Raw genomic sequence first — 18,249 nt, forward strand, 5'->3', positions numbered from 1 at the left:
GGGGGGTAGAGCGGAGAGTCAAGGTTACGCCGAAGCATCCGCCGGAGCATGTCGGCGTATCGGCGAGACGCGGTGACACGTTCGCGTCACTCATCGGAAGCTGGTTAGCTTTGTGTTGTTGCTACGCTCTTTCCAAAGGAAATGTTTACAAAAATCAATGGCCCAAAAAAGAGGCTAGCCTGCAAAATTATAAGCAGGCAGGAAGTTCCTGCTGGACAGGAAGTGGAAAGTATGAGGGTGTGGGACTCAAGCTACCAGGCAGATTTTCTGCTCTTTCTGGCTTTGAATAGCTCGTTGTAACTTTTAACTACTTCTGTGGTTCAGGAACATATCTGCAAATTGAGTCCCTACTTTTAATACCTTTTATATGTATTGGCACAACATCTCCCCTGTGATTGGCTAAGAGCCAGTATAGCCCGCCTCCAGCCCAAAGTCAGCCAGGAGAAGCTTTAGCTCTCTCGTGACCCTAATGAGGATTAGCGATATGAAAAATGACTCGTACTTAGATTTAAAATCCTCAAAGGAAAAATTTGACAAATGCTTGGAAAAGCTACATGAGCCCAATAATTTGATCATTTGACTTCCTTTGTGTTTCTGCAGGACTACCGGGAGGATGGCATGGACCTGGGGAGCGACGCGTCCAGTCGCTCCAGCTCAGAGTCCAACTCCAACAAAGTTACTCCCTGCTCTCCTTCTCCTGACCTGCCCACGCTGGATGACTACAAGTCGTCCCCATCTCTGGACCTTGTCACCCTTGAGGACTATGAGGAAGACGAGGACTACCAAGAGTATAAGAAGAAGGTGATGGAGGAGTGGGAGAGCGAGTACGGGGATGACTGCGCTTCTCCGCAGGCTCCCGGTCAGGAGGAAGGCGGAGGTGGTGTGGAAAGACACGAGGAGGTCAGCGAGGGCTACAGGAAGAGCAGCCGCGGCCTGGGCCAAGAATTGCAGGATGTGAAGTCTGTTCCGCCGCTTCCGGCCACCACCAACGCCGCCGTCCCTGAGGAACTTAAACAAAATGGGAATGTGATTCTGCCTGGCAGTAACCCGCTCCACTCCCCTGGTACACCGCAGGGGGGACTCACAGGGACTTCCAAGCCCAGGTACAAAAGCTTCAGCCAAGGCAGGGGGAGCCGCAGCACCGGCGGGGGCGGCGGAGGTGGTGTTGGGACCGTGGGACGGATGGGAGCTTACAGAGAAGAGGAAAATATAGAGGAAGAGACTCTCCCCACCATGGACTGGGCAGCCCTGGAGAGGCACCTGGCGGGGCTGCAGTGCAGAGAACAGCAGAACCAGAACCTCAATTACAACCAGAACCACATCGTCGGCAAAACCTGCTACACCTCAGTGAGTGCGCATTTTTTCCTTCCTTTTATGTTTTCCTGCATCAAAAGCTTCTATTTTTTTCACACGCGCTTTGCCTCAGTGTTCCCAAGCTCCGGTGGGCCACTCTAATCCAGCACTTATCCGTGTCAGATGGACTGGAGATACACAAGGTTGGGTTAGCTGGAGTGAAGAACAGGGATTAGTGAGCTAATGTAGCGCTAAGCTATGTTGACCCGGCTGTTAACCTGGCCGTCATGGAAGTCGAGGCTGCACAGCTGGAGGGGAGTGAAGGCAGCGGGTAGGATGTGACTCAACGCATCCGGAACAGGAAATACACGTAGCCGGGCAAGGTGCAGCCAAGCGGATTGATTGGGTCTTGCATGACGGAGCTTGTATATGCACAAAAGTATCAGGACACATGGCTGTTTCACCTCGAGGATGTTCATTAGAATTGACCACCAGTGGGCGCTTTAAATAAGTCAGCTTGAGTATTATTATATTGTCAGTCCACCTATGTTGCTGCACCGTTTGTATTCAAATATCCATTGAATTCTTTTAAGAATGAGGATACTTAATAGCTTGTCTATGGTGTTTTCCATTATGTGTTAGCATTAAGCTAGCAGACCTAAAAGTAAATCTATGCGGTTATTTAAAACAGTCAACCTGTAATTTCATAGTTTTGTCAGTTTTGCTTCAATTGGGTTACTCTTTTTTTTTTTTTTTTTTAAATAGCTGTTGCCTAATTCTAGCTGTCACACTGCTACTTTTTGTGAGGTGAGGTCACTGGCACCATACAGCACTCAAATTTCTACAACGCAAGTTTAAACTGAAGGAATAATCTGTTGTGGTTTTGTGGCGCTTCTACCAGTAGATGGCGGTGTTGCATTGGCAGGTTGACAGAGAGACACCAAGCCGCAAGGTTTGGAGGATTTACTTGCATTCTCATGAGATCAGTTTGTTGCAATCCCCAGCCTGAATAGATTTATCTTCTCCGCTGCTCCAAAAGGACATCGCTTGGAGATAAAATTGTCTGCAGAAGAGAATCACTAAACGCTGTTGAATGGGCTTGTTTGAATGCTGTTATAGCAGATGTGACTTTCGTTTGCTCTGCAAGCACCAAGGCCTTTTCCTCAGTGCACACGGACAATGGCTGCAGCCGGTGCCATTGTGAGAGTGTTATGATCCTCCCCCACTAGACCACCACCCCACCCCCTTCGTCTCCCTGAGGCATGTCAGGAATGCGGTGGGAGATGTGAGGAGGAACGATAAGAGAGCGGAAGGGAGAAGATATCTTAAAGCCGCGCAAGGCCACGTGGCATGTGTGATGGTGCTGCGAGGTGGAAACTGACCCTCAAATTTTTGAGAAGCCCTTCTGCAGTGATGTAGATCTTCCAATCTTCCAACACATTTTGATAGCTTGTCCTGCTGGCGTACTCATGATAAGAAATAGATCAAACTAAAGCTCCAAGTGAACAAAAACAAACCTTACATTTATTCTGCAGTCCTGATAAGAAACTGCAGAAGATGAGGAGATACGCTTCACGACAGCAGAGATCGACTTCAGTGTTTATTTAAGGATTCTTTTTCTATCTGTTCAATCGGGATGCCTTTTGTCAAGTCTTATCTCTGAACTTCCGCTTGAGGGGGAATCTTGCGTTGACCCTCAGTGAACCCGATAATTTCACCGGGGTGATTCTGGCTAATGCCGAACACGGCTTTTGTTACCATAACGAACGATGGTGGAGGTCAGGCATGTGCTGACGTGAGCTGCTGCTCAGAGTTGCCAAATACTTCTTGTGGTCGTCTTGGAAACTTCTGGAGACTCTTATACTGACTCCTGAAAAAGACACATTTGTCCAAACTGCAAATAAATGGGACTCTCTAGCTTAACTATACACACATTTGCTGTTCAACTAAACATAAATAAAGATAATTGGCATATATTCTTTATCCTCAGATTGTATTACTGCAGTATCTCTCGTGTACTGTATATCTGACAGTCTGTAGTAGTCTGCCCCCTGGTGGCCATGGCCCACACACCAAAACAGCCCCACAATGAATTAACCTAGCACAAATTAACTTTTCACATGCTAAATAATTATTACAAGACTATTTAAAATATTGTAGTGTTGGCAAAAATGGGATGGACTTTTTTTTTTTTTTTGCTATACCAGGAGACATCTGAATGTCTTAATCCTTAAATTGGCAGGACTTACCCAAAAGGGAGGAGAAGAGCGTAAGTAAGGGGGTAGCGAGTCGGGGGTGCTTTTAAAATGCTATTAAATATTTAGACACGTGGCCTGGTGGGACTTCATGGCTAGACGATGGGCGTGTTCCTGTATGGGTTGGAAGGAGTGTGTGTGTGTGTGTGTGTGTGTGTGCGAGATGCATGCTTCAGTAAAGCTTCAGAAGAAAAAAAAAAGTGCAGAACAAACAGCCCAAGGCTTCTAATTTGTCGCGGTCATTTTGTTCCTTGTGGCTACGTTGCGTCTGACCAGCATGTTCAAGATCCTCCTTCTGTCCACATCTCCATGGCAACAAGGAAAGAGTTAGCCTCCTGTCCAGTTTGCATGAATGAAGTCATCTTGATGCAGGTGTGTTTATCTTGGGCGGGGTTTTGAACTGCTCCAATCTCAGCGTGGGCCTCCAGGCTGAGCGAGCTAGCGAGGGCGGGGATCGACTGACCTCTTTTTGTCATTTGTTTCTAATGAACTCCGGAGGCGCGTGGCAGAGAGAGGCCCGACGGGACCTGAACCTCTAACCCGCCATTAAGCCCCTCGCTGTGGAAAAAGAAACAATAATATTATCTTTCCGAGGCGGCTCACGTTCTTCAGCTCTTGGTTTACCTGCTTCTCTTCTATGGTGAATGAAGATAATCTCCATGCTTGCAGGCGATTCTTTCTTGCAAAATCCAGCTGCAGGTCTAAATGAGGCCTTCTACCTTTGTACACACAAAAAAAACTCAACCTTGTTCTCTTGGTCAAAAATAATCTCCCATTAAAATCTAATGGATTTTATTTTTAGCTCGGTTAGAGGGTCACGGAGGGCACTGCCCCCCCAGCCCTTAATTATGCCTGGACAGCCTCGGGTGCCAGGCCAGATAATTGACTTTTGGGTATTTTCTGATTTCCCCACGTCCCATATAATGACATTTTAGCAGCATTTTCTGAGGAAAAAAAAAATGGTTTTGATTGTTTCACAGAGAAAAGAAAAAAATCCTAGCTCCGCCAGTGATCTGAGCCGAGCGACAAAACTCAGAGCGAAGCTGTAGTTTGCAAAACCCTGTGATTATGTTGCAGTTCAGCAAAAGTAGCAATCTCTACAATAATACCATAACAACTACTCTCAGTTCTCAAGGCCACGCCACGTCGAGGGTTGAAAGGTCCTGGAAGGAGAATGAATAGCCAGACACGAGATGAAAAGTTAACTTTTTCAGTGTGGTGAGAAAGTGGGAGGGGCCAAGGGGCAACCAGGTATACAAAGTGACCCCTCAGGCTCTGGTGTTTCCTTCAACGCCCATATATTGCTCTTAATGTGCGTGTGTTTGCATGTGTCTGGGTGTGTGTGTGTGCCACCGACTGAAACACGCCCGGCCCTCCAGCTCACACACACTTGCACCGCCTCTGCTTCAGAGTTATGCTGTCTCCAAACACACACCTTATCATATGAAAGGATATCTTTTCCCCCTTCGTGATAGTTTGCTGGTCGGCCAACTTTGTTTCAGGGTTTTTCCCTCTTTTGTTTTTTGTCAGTGGATTATTTTTCATCTAACTTTAACCTTGGATTCCTCACAGCCAGCCGGGCACGTAACTCAGGTAAAGCCCGCTTTGACTTTTTCTATTATTGAACCGAAAAACAAATCAATGAAATGCTTTAAGGACGAGTCGTCGGGCAAAAAAAGTTTCCGGCGGATTTTCATAGCTTCAGGCTTCGCATTCTTCTCTTATGACACGTTGTCTGTTGGGGTTGTGTGTACAAAGGTAGCCATGTGTGCCGACTTGTGGACGTCAAGTCGAGCCGGCCGGCTTAGTCATCAAATATGACACACGTGTATGTCAATCCACGCAACTATTTCTTTTTTTTTCCATCCAGTGGATAAAATTATGATATAACAAGACAGCGGAAGAAACTGACCTTTAAAACTCACCGGGTCGTGAAGTTTGGCTTTTAATGACAGATTTTTCTTCTTATCTGCTGTCAAAGTTCGCTTTTACCTTCAGATAATCACTCCTAACATGTAAACAAACTGTAAACACGGTTGCCTTGGTAAATCCACGCCACATGAATCCATTGTGAACTCTCTCTTCCAAACATCACCTCTAAGCAAGCTTGTGAACTTTGCTAATTGCTTTTATTCTGTCTGTCAGGAAGCTTTCATGTTCTCACCGAGCCAAGATACAGCAGGAGGGCATTTGCTACCCTCCATTTAGACCCTCCCCACACAATTCCAAAATACTATCAAAGAGGGACGCCGGCTGTGAGTGTCAGAGTGCACTGTGGAGGAAATGGGGATTTATTTGCTGCAGCGAGGAGACGGCCTCTCATGTCGTCGCTTTGACACAAGTCCATACATGCCGCACGGTCCCCAAAGATGAAGACACAAAACACTGGCAGGCTTGCTAATGGCTAAATTGAATTTGAATGGAAAGGGAATGGAAAGTCAAGGAATGATGCTTATAGTGGACTTGTGTGTAGAAACATTCATTCGGGTGGAGCTGCAGTTTGAAACTGCTCGACTCTGTACCTAATTATAGAGTTTTGGTGTGTGAGGCGGAGAAGTGGGCCGTAAACTTGGCGTGTTTAGAGGAGGCCAAGAATATATGTAAGTCGTGTTTAAAAACACGCACATACGCATGTACGTGCAAAGGCTGTGATCAAAAGGAGGATATTTTGGTTGCAATGTTTTGTGGGTTCGTGTGTGTGTGTGTGTGCTGCAGTGCACTAGAGCATGCTGAGCACTTCATCTGTTGCCTCTGAGAGGATCACTTCATCTCATTGCACACAGTCCAATAAATAGAAAAGCATGTTTTTATCTTTTGGGGCTATTTATTGTTTTTGATTAATATACAGGACCCTTTTAGTCATGGATTTGGATGGATGGATGGATGGATGGATGGATGGATGGATGGATGGATGGATGGATGGATGGATGGATGGATGGATGGATGGATGGATGGATGGATGGATGGATGGATGGATGGATGGATGGATGGATGGATGGATGGATGGATGGATGGATGGATGGATGGATGGATGGATGGATGGATGGAGCTCTTTACCCCGTCAATTGTATCACTTTTGGGGAATCGCTGCACGTTTTCCCGCCGACTTTGTCGTAATTACACTTCAAGCTGCTGTTTTGACTGGTAGCCCCTCCCTCGTGAAGTATAGCGTCGACTCGCAAGTGTAATTGTCGGCCTGTCAGTCTTTAACCCAGTTGGTAGTCACATGTTGGGACACATTTCAAAAAGTGAAGTATCACTACAGCCTGGTGGTCACAGCAGGCTCAGTCTTTCCACGACCAACCGCAGGCCTCATTAGAGCGACTCTGGTGAATGAACGCCACACACACACAGGCACACACACACACATGCACACACTCCTTTCCTCTCTGTCAGAGCGAGCTCATTACCGCCAAGCTCCCGCCCTCACACTGAGCCAACCTGCTTCGCTATGCAGTGTTTCTGCACTGGCACAAAATGTCAGCGTGCTAAAAGCATCTGGACTGCCATCACTCCCGCTGTGAGGGATGGCGAGGCCGCGGGTGCACACGGGCAAGAACGGGAACGATGGAGGGGATGAATGAAAAGGAAGCAAGTGTAGTTACAGGCAATTAGCAGCCGGAGGAGGGAAGGGGATGATTGGCAAAGGGGGCAAAGGTGGTTTCCACTGAAATGCATCAATCATTTAAAATAAAACTATATATATATATATATATATTTAAAAAAATCTTTATATATATATATATATATATATAATTTTTTTTTATTTGGAATATTTTATTCAAATGCAACTAGGATGTGAACAGGCGTTTTCCCGGTGGGCCTATAATAATAATCATATAATACCCTTCAGCCCAGAAATATACTAGCAACACATTAACTGCATTGATCGGCCATTATAGAGCAATTACTGCAATACTCTACTCGTATTTTATCTTTCCAATGACAATCAGTTCAAACTTGCTGAGTTGAGTAATTCCCCAGTATGTAAAATAGCAGCCACTTTGCAGAGTTTCCTGCAACCAACTAGCGCAATACTCGTCATTGCCTCTTGTTTAAGTATTCATCATTTTTGTTTGCATCTATAAATACACCCACACGGTTGGAGTTAAACACACATTTCCTGATGTGTGTGTGTTGCTGTGTGGGATGAGAGGAAGCGCTGCTACGCTCCCTGGCAGCGAGAGCGACGCACTTAAAAGTGAGCGCCCAACTCCGCGCATGCATAATTTACATTCCACGTTTCAGGCGGTATGAAGATCCGTTCTCTTTTCTCCGCTCTTTGCGTTGGCTTTCCTGTCAGCATTGGCGTTTAACTCTACCCACCAGTGATTTGATGTGCTAAACTGTGGTCACCATTTGAAAGTCACGCTTGAAGCCTGATGGCAGGTCAATGCTGGGTTTTTTTCTGTGCTAATTTTAAAGAGATGCTGTGTTTGTATCCACCTGTGCAGTGGTTCAAGATTGTAACCTTGACAACCGTGTGAAGGGCAGCAGGGGGGGAACTTTGGACTCGGTTGCTGCCATGGTAATGGGACGGGGGGTCCTGATATGGAAGCGTACATCAAAGATGTTGAATCTGTGTGGTGTGTGAATTTTTATTCACTGCTTTCATGTTGAGGCAATCAATGGCCAGACTTTTTGATGTAAATCCAACAAACGTGTTTTTTCTCTCCACCAGTGAAGTCAGGTGACTGCACCACTCTCCACCATTTCAGTCGTGATTTAGCAAAATAAAAAGCTTCAGTCTTAACTGAAAATAATTTTGAGCACAAAAATATTTATTCTAAAAAAATTTTTTATTGTTGCTGGGCAGTTTTCATAGGGCACCTCAAAAACTGCCCCATAGGCCACGCCCCCTACGTTATTTAAATGTCAAAATGTCGCAGCGATGAAGCTATTGAAATGAGGTCAACTATAGATAGTCATTTTTTAATTTAATTGCATCTCTGTATCAATAATTAAAACATATCAACGTAGTAAAAAATGAAAAACCATCTGGTGGGGCACATCTCTCCTTGCCCCGAACAAAATCAATACAGATACATGCTGAACAAATGGCATCGTTAAAAACAAAATAATATAAACTGTGTATCATTACTACGAAAGAAGCGTATATTTGATGATATAATATTAATCAAGTAGTAGCTAAGATGATTTGAATCGTTACACGCACCAAATGTACTCTCAAACAGCTAGCTCCAATAAAAATATGATTCACTGCGTGGGCATGGTATTAAAAATACATTGCTTCATGTTGAGGCTGAGCAGCAGCAGCTTCTTGGTAGTCTTTTTGCCCTTTCCTACAAAACGTTCCACCTCGTTTAACCCATTGACTATAAACTCCGTGTAGCTACAGAGTGTGTTTTCAATGTAAGAAAAAAAAACAACTTGATCGCAGGTTAACGTCATGCACGGATCATTGCATTCGGCCGGCGTGACGGGATGCGGCATCAACCAGGCGGGTCAAACCGCATCGGGTCATATTTTCACCGAGAAGAACGTTGCGGCGGACGCATCGATCCGCATCCGCGTCGTTAATCCAAAGCGCGATCTTGTCAGGAAGCGCCAGACATCAATATCGAGATGGAGAGATCTCGCCTGTGAGGGAGGGGGGGTAAAGAGATGATGGAGCTTAGTTTTGGTTTTACAACCTGATTCTAAATTAAATGTCTTCTATATAATCAATTTTGATAGAATCGTCTCACATTGTGTTAATTAAACAAAAACAATTTTGATCTGTTTTCGAGATCAGACAAGATCACGCCGCCGACGTCGAAATCGAGTTAACAGTCACGGGAGGATGTTATGGTGGAGGATGGAGAGAGGATTATGCCAGTTGCTTGGCCTGGTGTGGATTAATGAGGAGGCCATCTGCCGCCGCTAAGATTATAATCCATTAGGGATTCAGGCATGCAGACTGAAGGAAGATCGCTTGTTGTATTTGTGATTGTTTGGTTCGTTTCTGGAATCAATAAGGAAGTGTTCTACTTTTGTCCAAATGTGAGCGACCCACTTTCTGTTTCGTGGATTGGGCAGATTGGATTTTGGGTTGGGTGTAAAATTACTGTCGTGTGTTAAAATGGCCGATTTCGAATACTCGAGGCTCACTCGTCATCCAACACAATGACACTCCGACCTTGACCTCGACCCCACCATCCCTTTCTTCCTCCTCCGCCTCGTCTCTCCATTCAAGCCTGCACGCATTCAGTCCCCTGGCTCCTCCCCCTTTTCCAGAGAGGCGACTGTGTGAGTGTGCTTTTCATCGCTCCCCTCCTTCTTTTTCTCTCTCTCTCTCTCTCATTCCCACACCCATTCTCTCGCTGCTCGTTCCCCTCCCTCTTTTTGGCTTTTTGGAGAGGGGAAGCAGTCGGGAATCGTAGATCTTCGTCTCGCTTGAGAAGTGACAAGGCGTGAAGTGAGCGACAGGACACGTCAGTCGGTTTGTTTTGTTTTGTAGTTAAGTAGCAAGATCAAGAACTCGGAATCCTCGCTCCGGCTGGAATACCACTGCAGGACTGGGAATCTTCAGCCGGTCCCGGTCCTCCCAGCTCAGCCGGTGTGGCTCTAGGATGCAGTGAAGGATGGTCCACCAGGAAAACTGTTCTTACAAGGTAGTCCTCAGTTTAAGATGATACGCAAATGTCACATTCATGTGTGACATATTTGTGGGAGTGTGTTGAGTTTTGTGATCGCGTTGTGAATCTGGTGGCTAGCTGGTTGCCAAGGGAGATCTTGACTTCAGGGAATAATGTCTCCAACCTCCTGCAAAACTACGTGGCATGTATTGAAGGACTTGAGATGTTGACTTGTTTGAGGTTTACCACTCATTGCAGCCCGGCCTAGCCGTGTCGGGATTTAAGCAAGCTCCTGACAGCTGTACGTCTACTTTGCAGTAAAAATAGGAAAGCCAGTCTGCAATGCAGAGAGCGAGCAAGAGGTAGATGAAAGGCAAGAAGAGAGACGAGCTTCTTGAAGATGTCAGGGGAGGTGGCAGAGCCATTGTGAATGTTGTTTGGAAAGCTGCAACTCCAGAGAGTATTAGCCATAGTCGAGAATTTGATGCAATGCATAAAATGTTTTAAGCGCAGAATTGCATTGAAAAAAAGTGTGCTAGCTTTATGCGATTTCATTGTGTCTGGGTGTCAAGCTACTTTATGCAGGTGAAGTATTGAAGTCAAAATTTGGGTCTGGTCTATACTTAAAATTAGATAAAATCATTTAAATATTATTATTATTATTTTTTATATATATATATATATATATATATATATATGTCTATATTATTATTTAATATTTTCAATTAATCATGTTATGGATGTTTTTATTCCAAAAGAGCCTTTGCTTTGAGTCTCTTAAAATTGTTGAGAGTTTCTATTTTTATTTTTATTTTTTTCTCCAAAAAGTGCTCCTTTAGTGGTTCACATACACCATCTACAAAAAAATGACACAACATTTGTCCATTTGTGTTTGTGCTTCAACATTTAAATCAGACATTTTAATTTGGTGACTCACATCGCCCCGCACAGCATTTGTTATCATTTTCAACGAGAGTTCTACATTTTTTTTTGTGTGTGTGTGTGTCACTCAGGAGGGTGGGTGGATTTACATCGGTGCTGGCTGCTTGTGTAACAGGATAAGGATTTCCTGCCATGTTTGTTGCTAGATGATAACAAAAAAAAAAATAGGAGAAAGAGTGACAGAAAGATAGCAGGACAGGGCTGGTGATAAGCAGGGAACGAAGAGATGCCGAGGGCCAAGTAGGGAAGCGAGCTGAAAGGCACAGATTAAACCGTAACCGGAGAAGTATCGACAGCGCTCAGTAACACGGCGCCAGGAGGGGAGAAAATGACGGCAAAGGCTGACGATGGAAATTCATGAAGGTGGAAATAAAGACCAAAGTGGGAATGGAAGTTGCATATGGGGGCGTAAGGATGAGGAATGGAAAGAAAAGAAAGAAAGAGGGCGGCAGGCGGAACAGAGGATTCAGACTCTGATAACAGCGGCTCTCCGGAGGCCTCTCAATTAGAGCGGTAACCTGGCAACCGGCAGAGGACAGCGCCCCTAACACATACACAATGGGGGATGTATGTACGTATATGCACAAAAGTATTGGGACATAACAATTATTATATATATATCTATAAATATATTTTGTATTAGATTTTATTATATATTTTTTTTATTTTTTTTATTATTCTCCTTTATGTAATATATATATATATTTTTTTTTTTTTAATTTTATTTTAAATTCTCCTTTATGTATACATATATATATATATTCTTTTTTTCCTTTTCAAAACCTTGAACCTCTTGATTGTTGATTGTTTGGTAGATATGCGATCATGTTTTTTTTTTTCCAGTTAAATAAGTTTGTGACCCAAAAAAATCCATCAATTTTCATGCCAAATGGTTATCGTCATAAATGAAAGGGCCAAAACTTGTCAGGGATTTATAAGTCATTAATGCACGGGTATTTTATTTTGGGTTTTTTTTGCTGCTGTTTTTCATTTGTTTAAGTGCTTAAATGCACGCCGCTGTTTATGGTGAGAGGCCCGCGTTGCATTAAATCTCGGTTTTCTTTTTTGCGGGGGATTCCCATCATCATCTATAACTCTGATGGAGCTGTCTTCGCTGTTAGCGGCAGCGGCACAATCAGGCGGCGGCGAGATGAGGAGATTTATCAGGCGGCAGGAGTAATGTCAGCGTCCCAAGGCCTCGGGACCATCCTTGGATCCTGGAGGGGGGGGTTGTGAATGGATGAAATTAGTCCAATAAAAGTGATCGATGGCGTGAGGGGGAATATTCAGTTAGCAGAATGTGCTTGATAGACTCGTTGTGCGTTATTGGTCTCCCTGCCCAAAAAACAAAAAAAGTTGGAGGACCTCCTGATGGGGCGACCCGCTCTCCCCAATTTGTTTGGAACACAAAGCATCGCCATGGCGACATTGTGGGGTATGTTGCTATGGCAGCAAGACTTGCTTCTATTTTGTTTTTGGCCCTAAAAAAAAAAGCTCTTACATGTGGCTGTAAGTAAATGTCAATGAATCATTTGCATAAAGAAGCCGGAGAAGGGCACAGTTGCCACAGTTACATTAGAACATACTGATTACTCCTTTAGAATGATTTTTTTAAATAACTCAAGTAGATTACAATTTATTTTATTAATTGCAAAATCGTTATCATATAACTTAAAGGTGGAAACAAAATAACCCCTACTTGTGTAGCATAGCATGCTAACTTAGCACATGGGTAGTTGGTTACGTCAGACGCCATTTTGCCATCATAATTGTTGTACACACACAAAACAAAAGCATATGTTTAATTTTTCATGAACACATACTTGAAAAGGATAACTATATTTGGAAATAGTTAGCGAGCTAAAAACATAAACACACTTTTGCACACAATAAATGTCGTCAATTGTTATTGTTTTTATTGTTAGCCTCCCGCATTACAATACGTAAGTAATGTAACTGTCCTGTCGGCTTATATTTGTGTTTCACGTGTATTTTATTTTTGCTTCTTGGATGTTTAATGCGTTGACCTCCCGCTCCATTTCCACCGTACTACTTAACGACTTAGCAGCTTAGCGATTTGCCAATGTAGCTCTCTGCTGATTGCTCATTCAGCCATTCTGCTTGAGCAAACTTAAGTGCCTTTGCAATAATAATAATACATAGTGACTAGTATACAGTAAGAGACATTAAATTATAACAAATTAGATTGTACTGAAACATGGTCATGTTAGTGTAACACATTACTGGCATCAGTGGAGACGGATTCAGAGGTGCTTCGGAATCGAGCATATGCGCACACGCAGTGGCAGTGCATGCCAGGCCCACAGGAGGTGCCAGGAACCCTCTCTCCCACAGTCACCCTCTGTTCACTTGGAACAAAAAGCCTTTTTCTGTGTGTTTATGTCTATCTCGCTCCCTCTCCCAAGGCCCCCCTCGTGTCTCAGCCTCACCTGACAGTCACGCCATCCGCTCCACATTTAACCATCTCCCGACGTGCACCCATGCTACCCTCCAAGTGGGCCCGAGGCGGTGATCATGACCATGTCTTTATCCGCCTCCGCCCACCCCGCTTAAAAAAAATAAGATCATCAGTGACTTCACCTTAACCGTGAAGTCAGCCTCACTAATGAAGCCGCCCCGCCCTTCATAGCCACTCAAGCGCAAAGCTAAAAGCTCTTTTATTGGCCCGTGTGTGTATGTGCACTTGTACAACCCTTGATGTGGGGACATTTCGAATACATGCTAGACTGCAGTCTGATGGTCACGCTGTGTGTGTGTGCAGTCTGAGGTGTCTTTCTGAGTGGACAGCGACAGTGTACTTTACCACCAAATCCCTCGGGATTGTCGCTGAATCAAGCATACTTCCTGCTTGTCAGTGCTGGCGTGTGTACGTGTGTTTGAGATTGGACTCCGTTTTGGTGTATTCCCCCAACTCGATGAATATTTCATTATTTGTCTGGCCCCTTCTCATCTTCCCCTCTTGACGTTCGTCAACATTACTTGTTGTTCCTTCTCATTTTGCTCTTCTCGTGTTGTCGTATCACTTTGTCCTCTTGCGGGTTATCTGATAGTGAGGAACACGAGACTGGTTTTTGGTTGTTTGTTGATTGGTTTTCAAGGATTATATGGTCAGGATTGTTTCAAAAAACAGTTTTTATCCCCCTCTAAGAGGATGGAAAGTAATATTATCATTATCCAAATATAATCAAAAATATAATATTAGCGGTGAGCATGTACCATACAGTAAATATAAATACAATGGCTATAAAAAGTCTGCACACCCCTGTTAGCATATTAGTTTTTGTGCTATGAAAAATAAGACCCAAATAACCTCAAATGAGATTTTGTCTGTCTTTTTCAAGATGGTGAATCAAAATAAACTGAAATTGTGTTGTTGCACAAGTGTGCACACCCTCCACTCCATCAACCAATGACAGGTTGGTGTGTTGACATAGAATTGCTGCCTTTTTGCCATATGAGCTTCAAAATTTCCCACTGAGCAGCCATGACAAATACATGAGTCATGGCTCGATAATGTCTCGCAGCGATGAGCTCATAACGCGGCGAGCCGGGATTGAAAGTGTAAGTCGCAGACGTGGTCCCCCTGTGCGATGTCTGTGTGAGATGGACTGACCTTTCATTGTGCTCTCCATCAGTGGTTATTTTGTTCAAGCAGGAAACCTTTATGCAAAGAGGTCATCATTCATTCACAGATTTTGACGCTTAATCCAGCTCAAAGCTCGAAACTAATCCACATTTTTGCATTCTCTTTTTTCAGTCTCACAAGCAATTTTGAGGTGTGGAGGGGATGAAGCCAGTACACATGCATTAACATAGTCCAATGGAAACTATTTGTCATGCAGCCTAAAAGCAAATGTCTCACTCCTTATGTAATATTCTACTTTTAAAAAAATTGCTTTTTTGCCACTTTTTTTGTTGTTGCTTGAATTCAATGGACATTATACTGCTAATACAGAAAATTCAGATAAAGGAGGCAGTCACAATTACTATAATTGTGTAGTTGTTCGTGGCAGAGGATAAAGAATATACGCCTTTAGCTATTGTTACAATCGTTGTCTTCATGTGTTGCTCCACCATTTATTGCTCTCCACCTCTATATTAGCCAGTACATGTCGATGAAATCCTTTCTTTGCCTTTTTTTTTTGTCAAGATGTAATCATCTATCTTGAACATAAGAAACATCTTCCTCCTCTTCTTCATTCCACATTCCTTTCCATTCCTTTTGCTGAGGTGACTTTTTCCCAATGTGGTTGCAAGCAGCTGCTGCCCACACGTCGGGGCGTGAAAAAAAAAAAAAAAAAAAAACACACAGGGAGGTTTTTCTCCCGTGAGAGGCCGTCCTGACCGGCAAGGCAGGGAGTGTCTAAAAGGGGGTCTTTACCTCTGACCACTGGGCTTTCACAGTCCTCCAGGAGACAGCGTGGGCAGTAAGAAACATCCCCGCAGCTTGTAAGAGATTACGAGCTGAAAGTTACAGATCAGAGTCGGTGTATATGTTCAGATCATGGCCGAGGCGAGTCAGCCGGGACGAGACCCAAGTTCGGCAGTCAGCCTGGACTAAAAAGTAACGCTGGCCAAAGGGACAACAGAAGAAGAAGGAGGGTGGGGGCGAGATGAGACAGGCGCTGGAACACTCGGACGAATGCCACGGCGTGGGTGATGTCATCAAGAACACGTCCTGCCTCTGTCTCGGTGAAGACTACAAGGAGGTAACACGTGTTCTAGCCGTTCAGTTGATGAGGCTGCTTTTCATTTGAGCCGAGTCGGTAAACAAACACAGTGCGGCTCAGCTTCTGGTTCGCAGACATCATAGCTCACCAAATTTAAAAAAATATATTTTCTGGCATAATTCTCTTTTGCATTTGTTTTCTTGCTGTACTTAATGTGAACCAAACTGAGCATCTAAAACCAAGCTAGTGTAAGAGCCAAACCATTTAATTGTTACAACCAGCCCAGTGGGGGGAAAACCATAAATATGACGTGGCTTGTAATAAAAACATGTCTGACATACTAAATGATTTCCTCTTTGATGACGTTTGCGGCTATTGTCTAATTCAGTTAGTCAGCATTTTCGTAAACCGACACAGATTTTTTTTCCCCTCCACATTCCGAGAGTAGAAGCTCAAATGTCACTCGAGGCAGCCATTGTCCTGTCCCGACCTGCTCCTTTTGTCATTGTGCCTCTATTCTACTTCTCGTTTTTGTTCTTTATCTCACCGTCATCCTCCCCCGTCCGTCTCTCTTAACACACACACACACACATTCCCTCAGTCGGTTGGCCGTACCCCTTGCTGAGCCGATCTTTCCTGGCTGAGCGGCAGGAGCAGCTTTGCACTGACCTGCGGCTGAACTATATGAAAGTTCAAAGTGCAAGACTCTTATCTGGTACGGAATGTTGACATCTCAGGAAGATATATTGTGATATATCCTACAGATTTTCCATAAATAGGAAAATAGTCTGATGTAAGTGTGCGAGAACATGTGTGTAGTCAAAACAGGCTGAGCTTGTGTGTGTTTGTGAAGCTGTGAGCACAGCGGCGGATCACTGTCAGCTCTGGAAAAGATATCAGAGTCAAGCTCTCTCTTTGGAATGTCAACAGCACATTTCTAGCGTTGTCTTTGTGTGGACCAGCCAAAATAGCCTGGCAATAAAAAAAAAAAAAAAAACAGATTGAATGTCAAGAAAGAACACGTTTAAGGCCAGGTGTGCATTCATAATATTTGTTTTGGAATTTTGGCCCAGCGAGGACTTCAACGGTAGGATGGTTCTCCAGCCCAGCCCAGCTTTGAAGAGTCTTTAATCACTTCTCCAAACACATTTGGACAGGTGCATTGCAATGTCAAGATCTAGTGCTTGCTGGTGTGCGCTCGTGTGTGAACACTGACGCTTGTGTGTGACCAGGGAGCAAGGTCTTGTCGGGTAAAAAGCTTCCATTGTGCTGGTGGAAAAGAGAGAGAGAGAGAGAGCGAGCGTAAAGCTGGAGGGGAAGGGGGGCAGCGGGGGGGGGCAGTGGACATAATGTGAATACATGGAAGGAATAATACAGTGAATGGTACCTTGAAGGCCATGCCCACACAAACATGGCTATTTTTACTTTGGTTATTTTTTTTTTACAACTCAGGCTGCACAGCCGTTAGCGTTCTTCAACCGTTCCACGCGTCTCTGTGTATGGCATTCAGAAACTTTGCCCGTTTTCAGGGGCGATTGTGTCAATAAAATGCCAAACTTTGATACCTATGACAGCTTACGCCCATGCAACCTTGAGAATGCCAGATCTCGTCCGATCTGGGAAGCTAAGCAGGGCCAGTCGTGGTTAGTATTTGATGGGGAGACTGCCTGGGAATACCAGGTGCTGTAAGGGTGTTGTTTTTTTGCAATGTCGTTCACGTTTCTTACCGCTAGAGGGCAGACGATGTAGAGTGAATAAAGAGCCTGGCTCCCTGTGAACTCAAAGCAGTTGTCTTTATTTACCACAGAAAAAGTTGTCAATAACTTTTAATGACAACCATGTTTCCATCAAACACCAAAAGTCTTGGAAGAAAGCCTGTTTCGGACCTGGTTGTGACATGGATGGTAGACGTTTAGGGGATACCCGGTGCTGAAAGACCTTCTTCAACCAGTAGGTGTCGGTAATGCACATTGAAGATGGTGCCACCTCGCCGTAAAACAAAACGAAGAAGAAAATGACGTCACTTCCTGTTTACAAACGAGTCGTGAATTGCATTTCCCGTTCGCCAACGAACGAATCTGTGAGTAAATGAGTCCGTGAGTGAGTGATTTGCATTTCCAATTCATCGCGAGAACGGATCGGTGACGGAACGAATCGTGACTTTCCCGTTCGCGAACGAGTCAATGGGTCCACTGCCTTCCTTCCTTCCTTCCTTCCTTCCTTCCTTCCTTCCTTCCTTCCTTCCTTCCTTCCTTCCTTCCTTCCTTCCTTCCTTGTTTTATTGTTTTATGCAAGCTAACGGCTAACTTGATTGCATGAAGGGATGCGCCGTGATGAAACAACTGGGAGATGATGCTTCTCTATGGGTCGTCTTGATTTTAGAACACTTATAGTAGTTTTTAAATAACGTGTATGCATCAAAACGCCTAAATATTGTTTCCAATATATCTACTGCAATTTCACATTGGATTGCTGGTTTGAAATTTACTT

At 44.2% G+C, this 18,249-nt stretch overlaps 1 protein-coding gene across 1 annotated transcript in view; it reads left to right on the plus strand.

The window, feature by feature from the left end:
* Positions 1–18,249, plus strand: part of schip1 (schwannomin interacting protein 1) — a 137,379-nt gene that overhangs the window by 99,881 nt on the left and 19,249 nt on the right. Inside the window, exon 9 of the mRNA XM_088380655.1 lies at positions 601–1,347. Within this exon, the coding sequence (XP_088236781.1) occupies positions 601–1,347 (747 nt within the window). The remainder of the gene's footprint in view (positions 1–600; positions 1,348–18,249) is intronic.

The sequence above is a fragment of the Syngnathus floridae genome, chromosome 7, assembly GCF_059516105.1.
Source record: "Syngnathus floridae isolate MCC-2025c chromosome 7, RoL_Sflo_1.0, whole genome shotgun sequence".
Taxonomy (NCBI): domain Eukaryota; kingdom Metazoa; phylum Chordata; class Actinopteri; order Syngnathiformes; family Syngnathidae; genus Syngnathus; species Syngnathus floridae.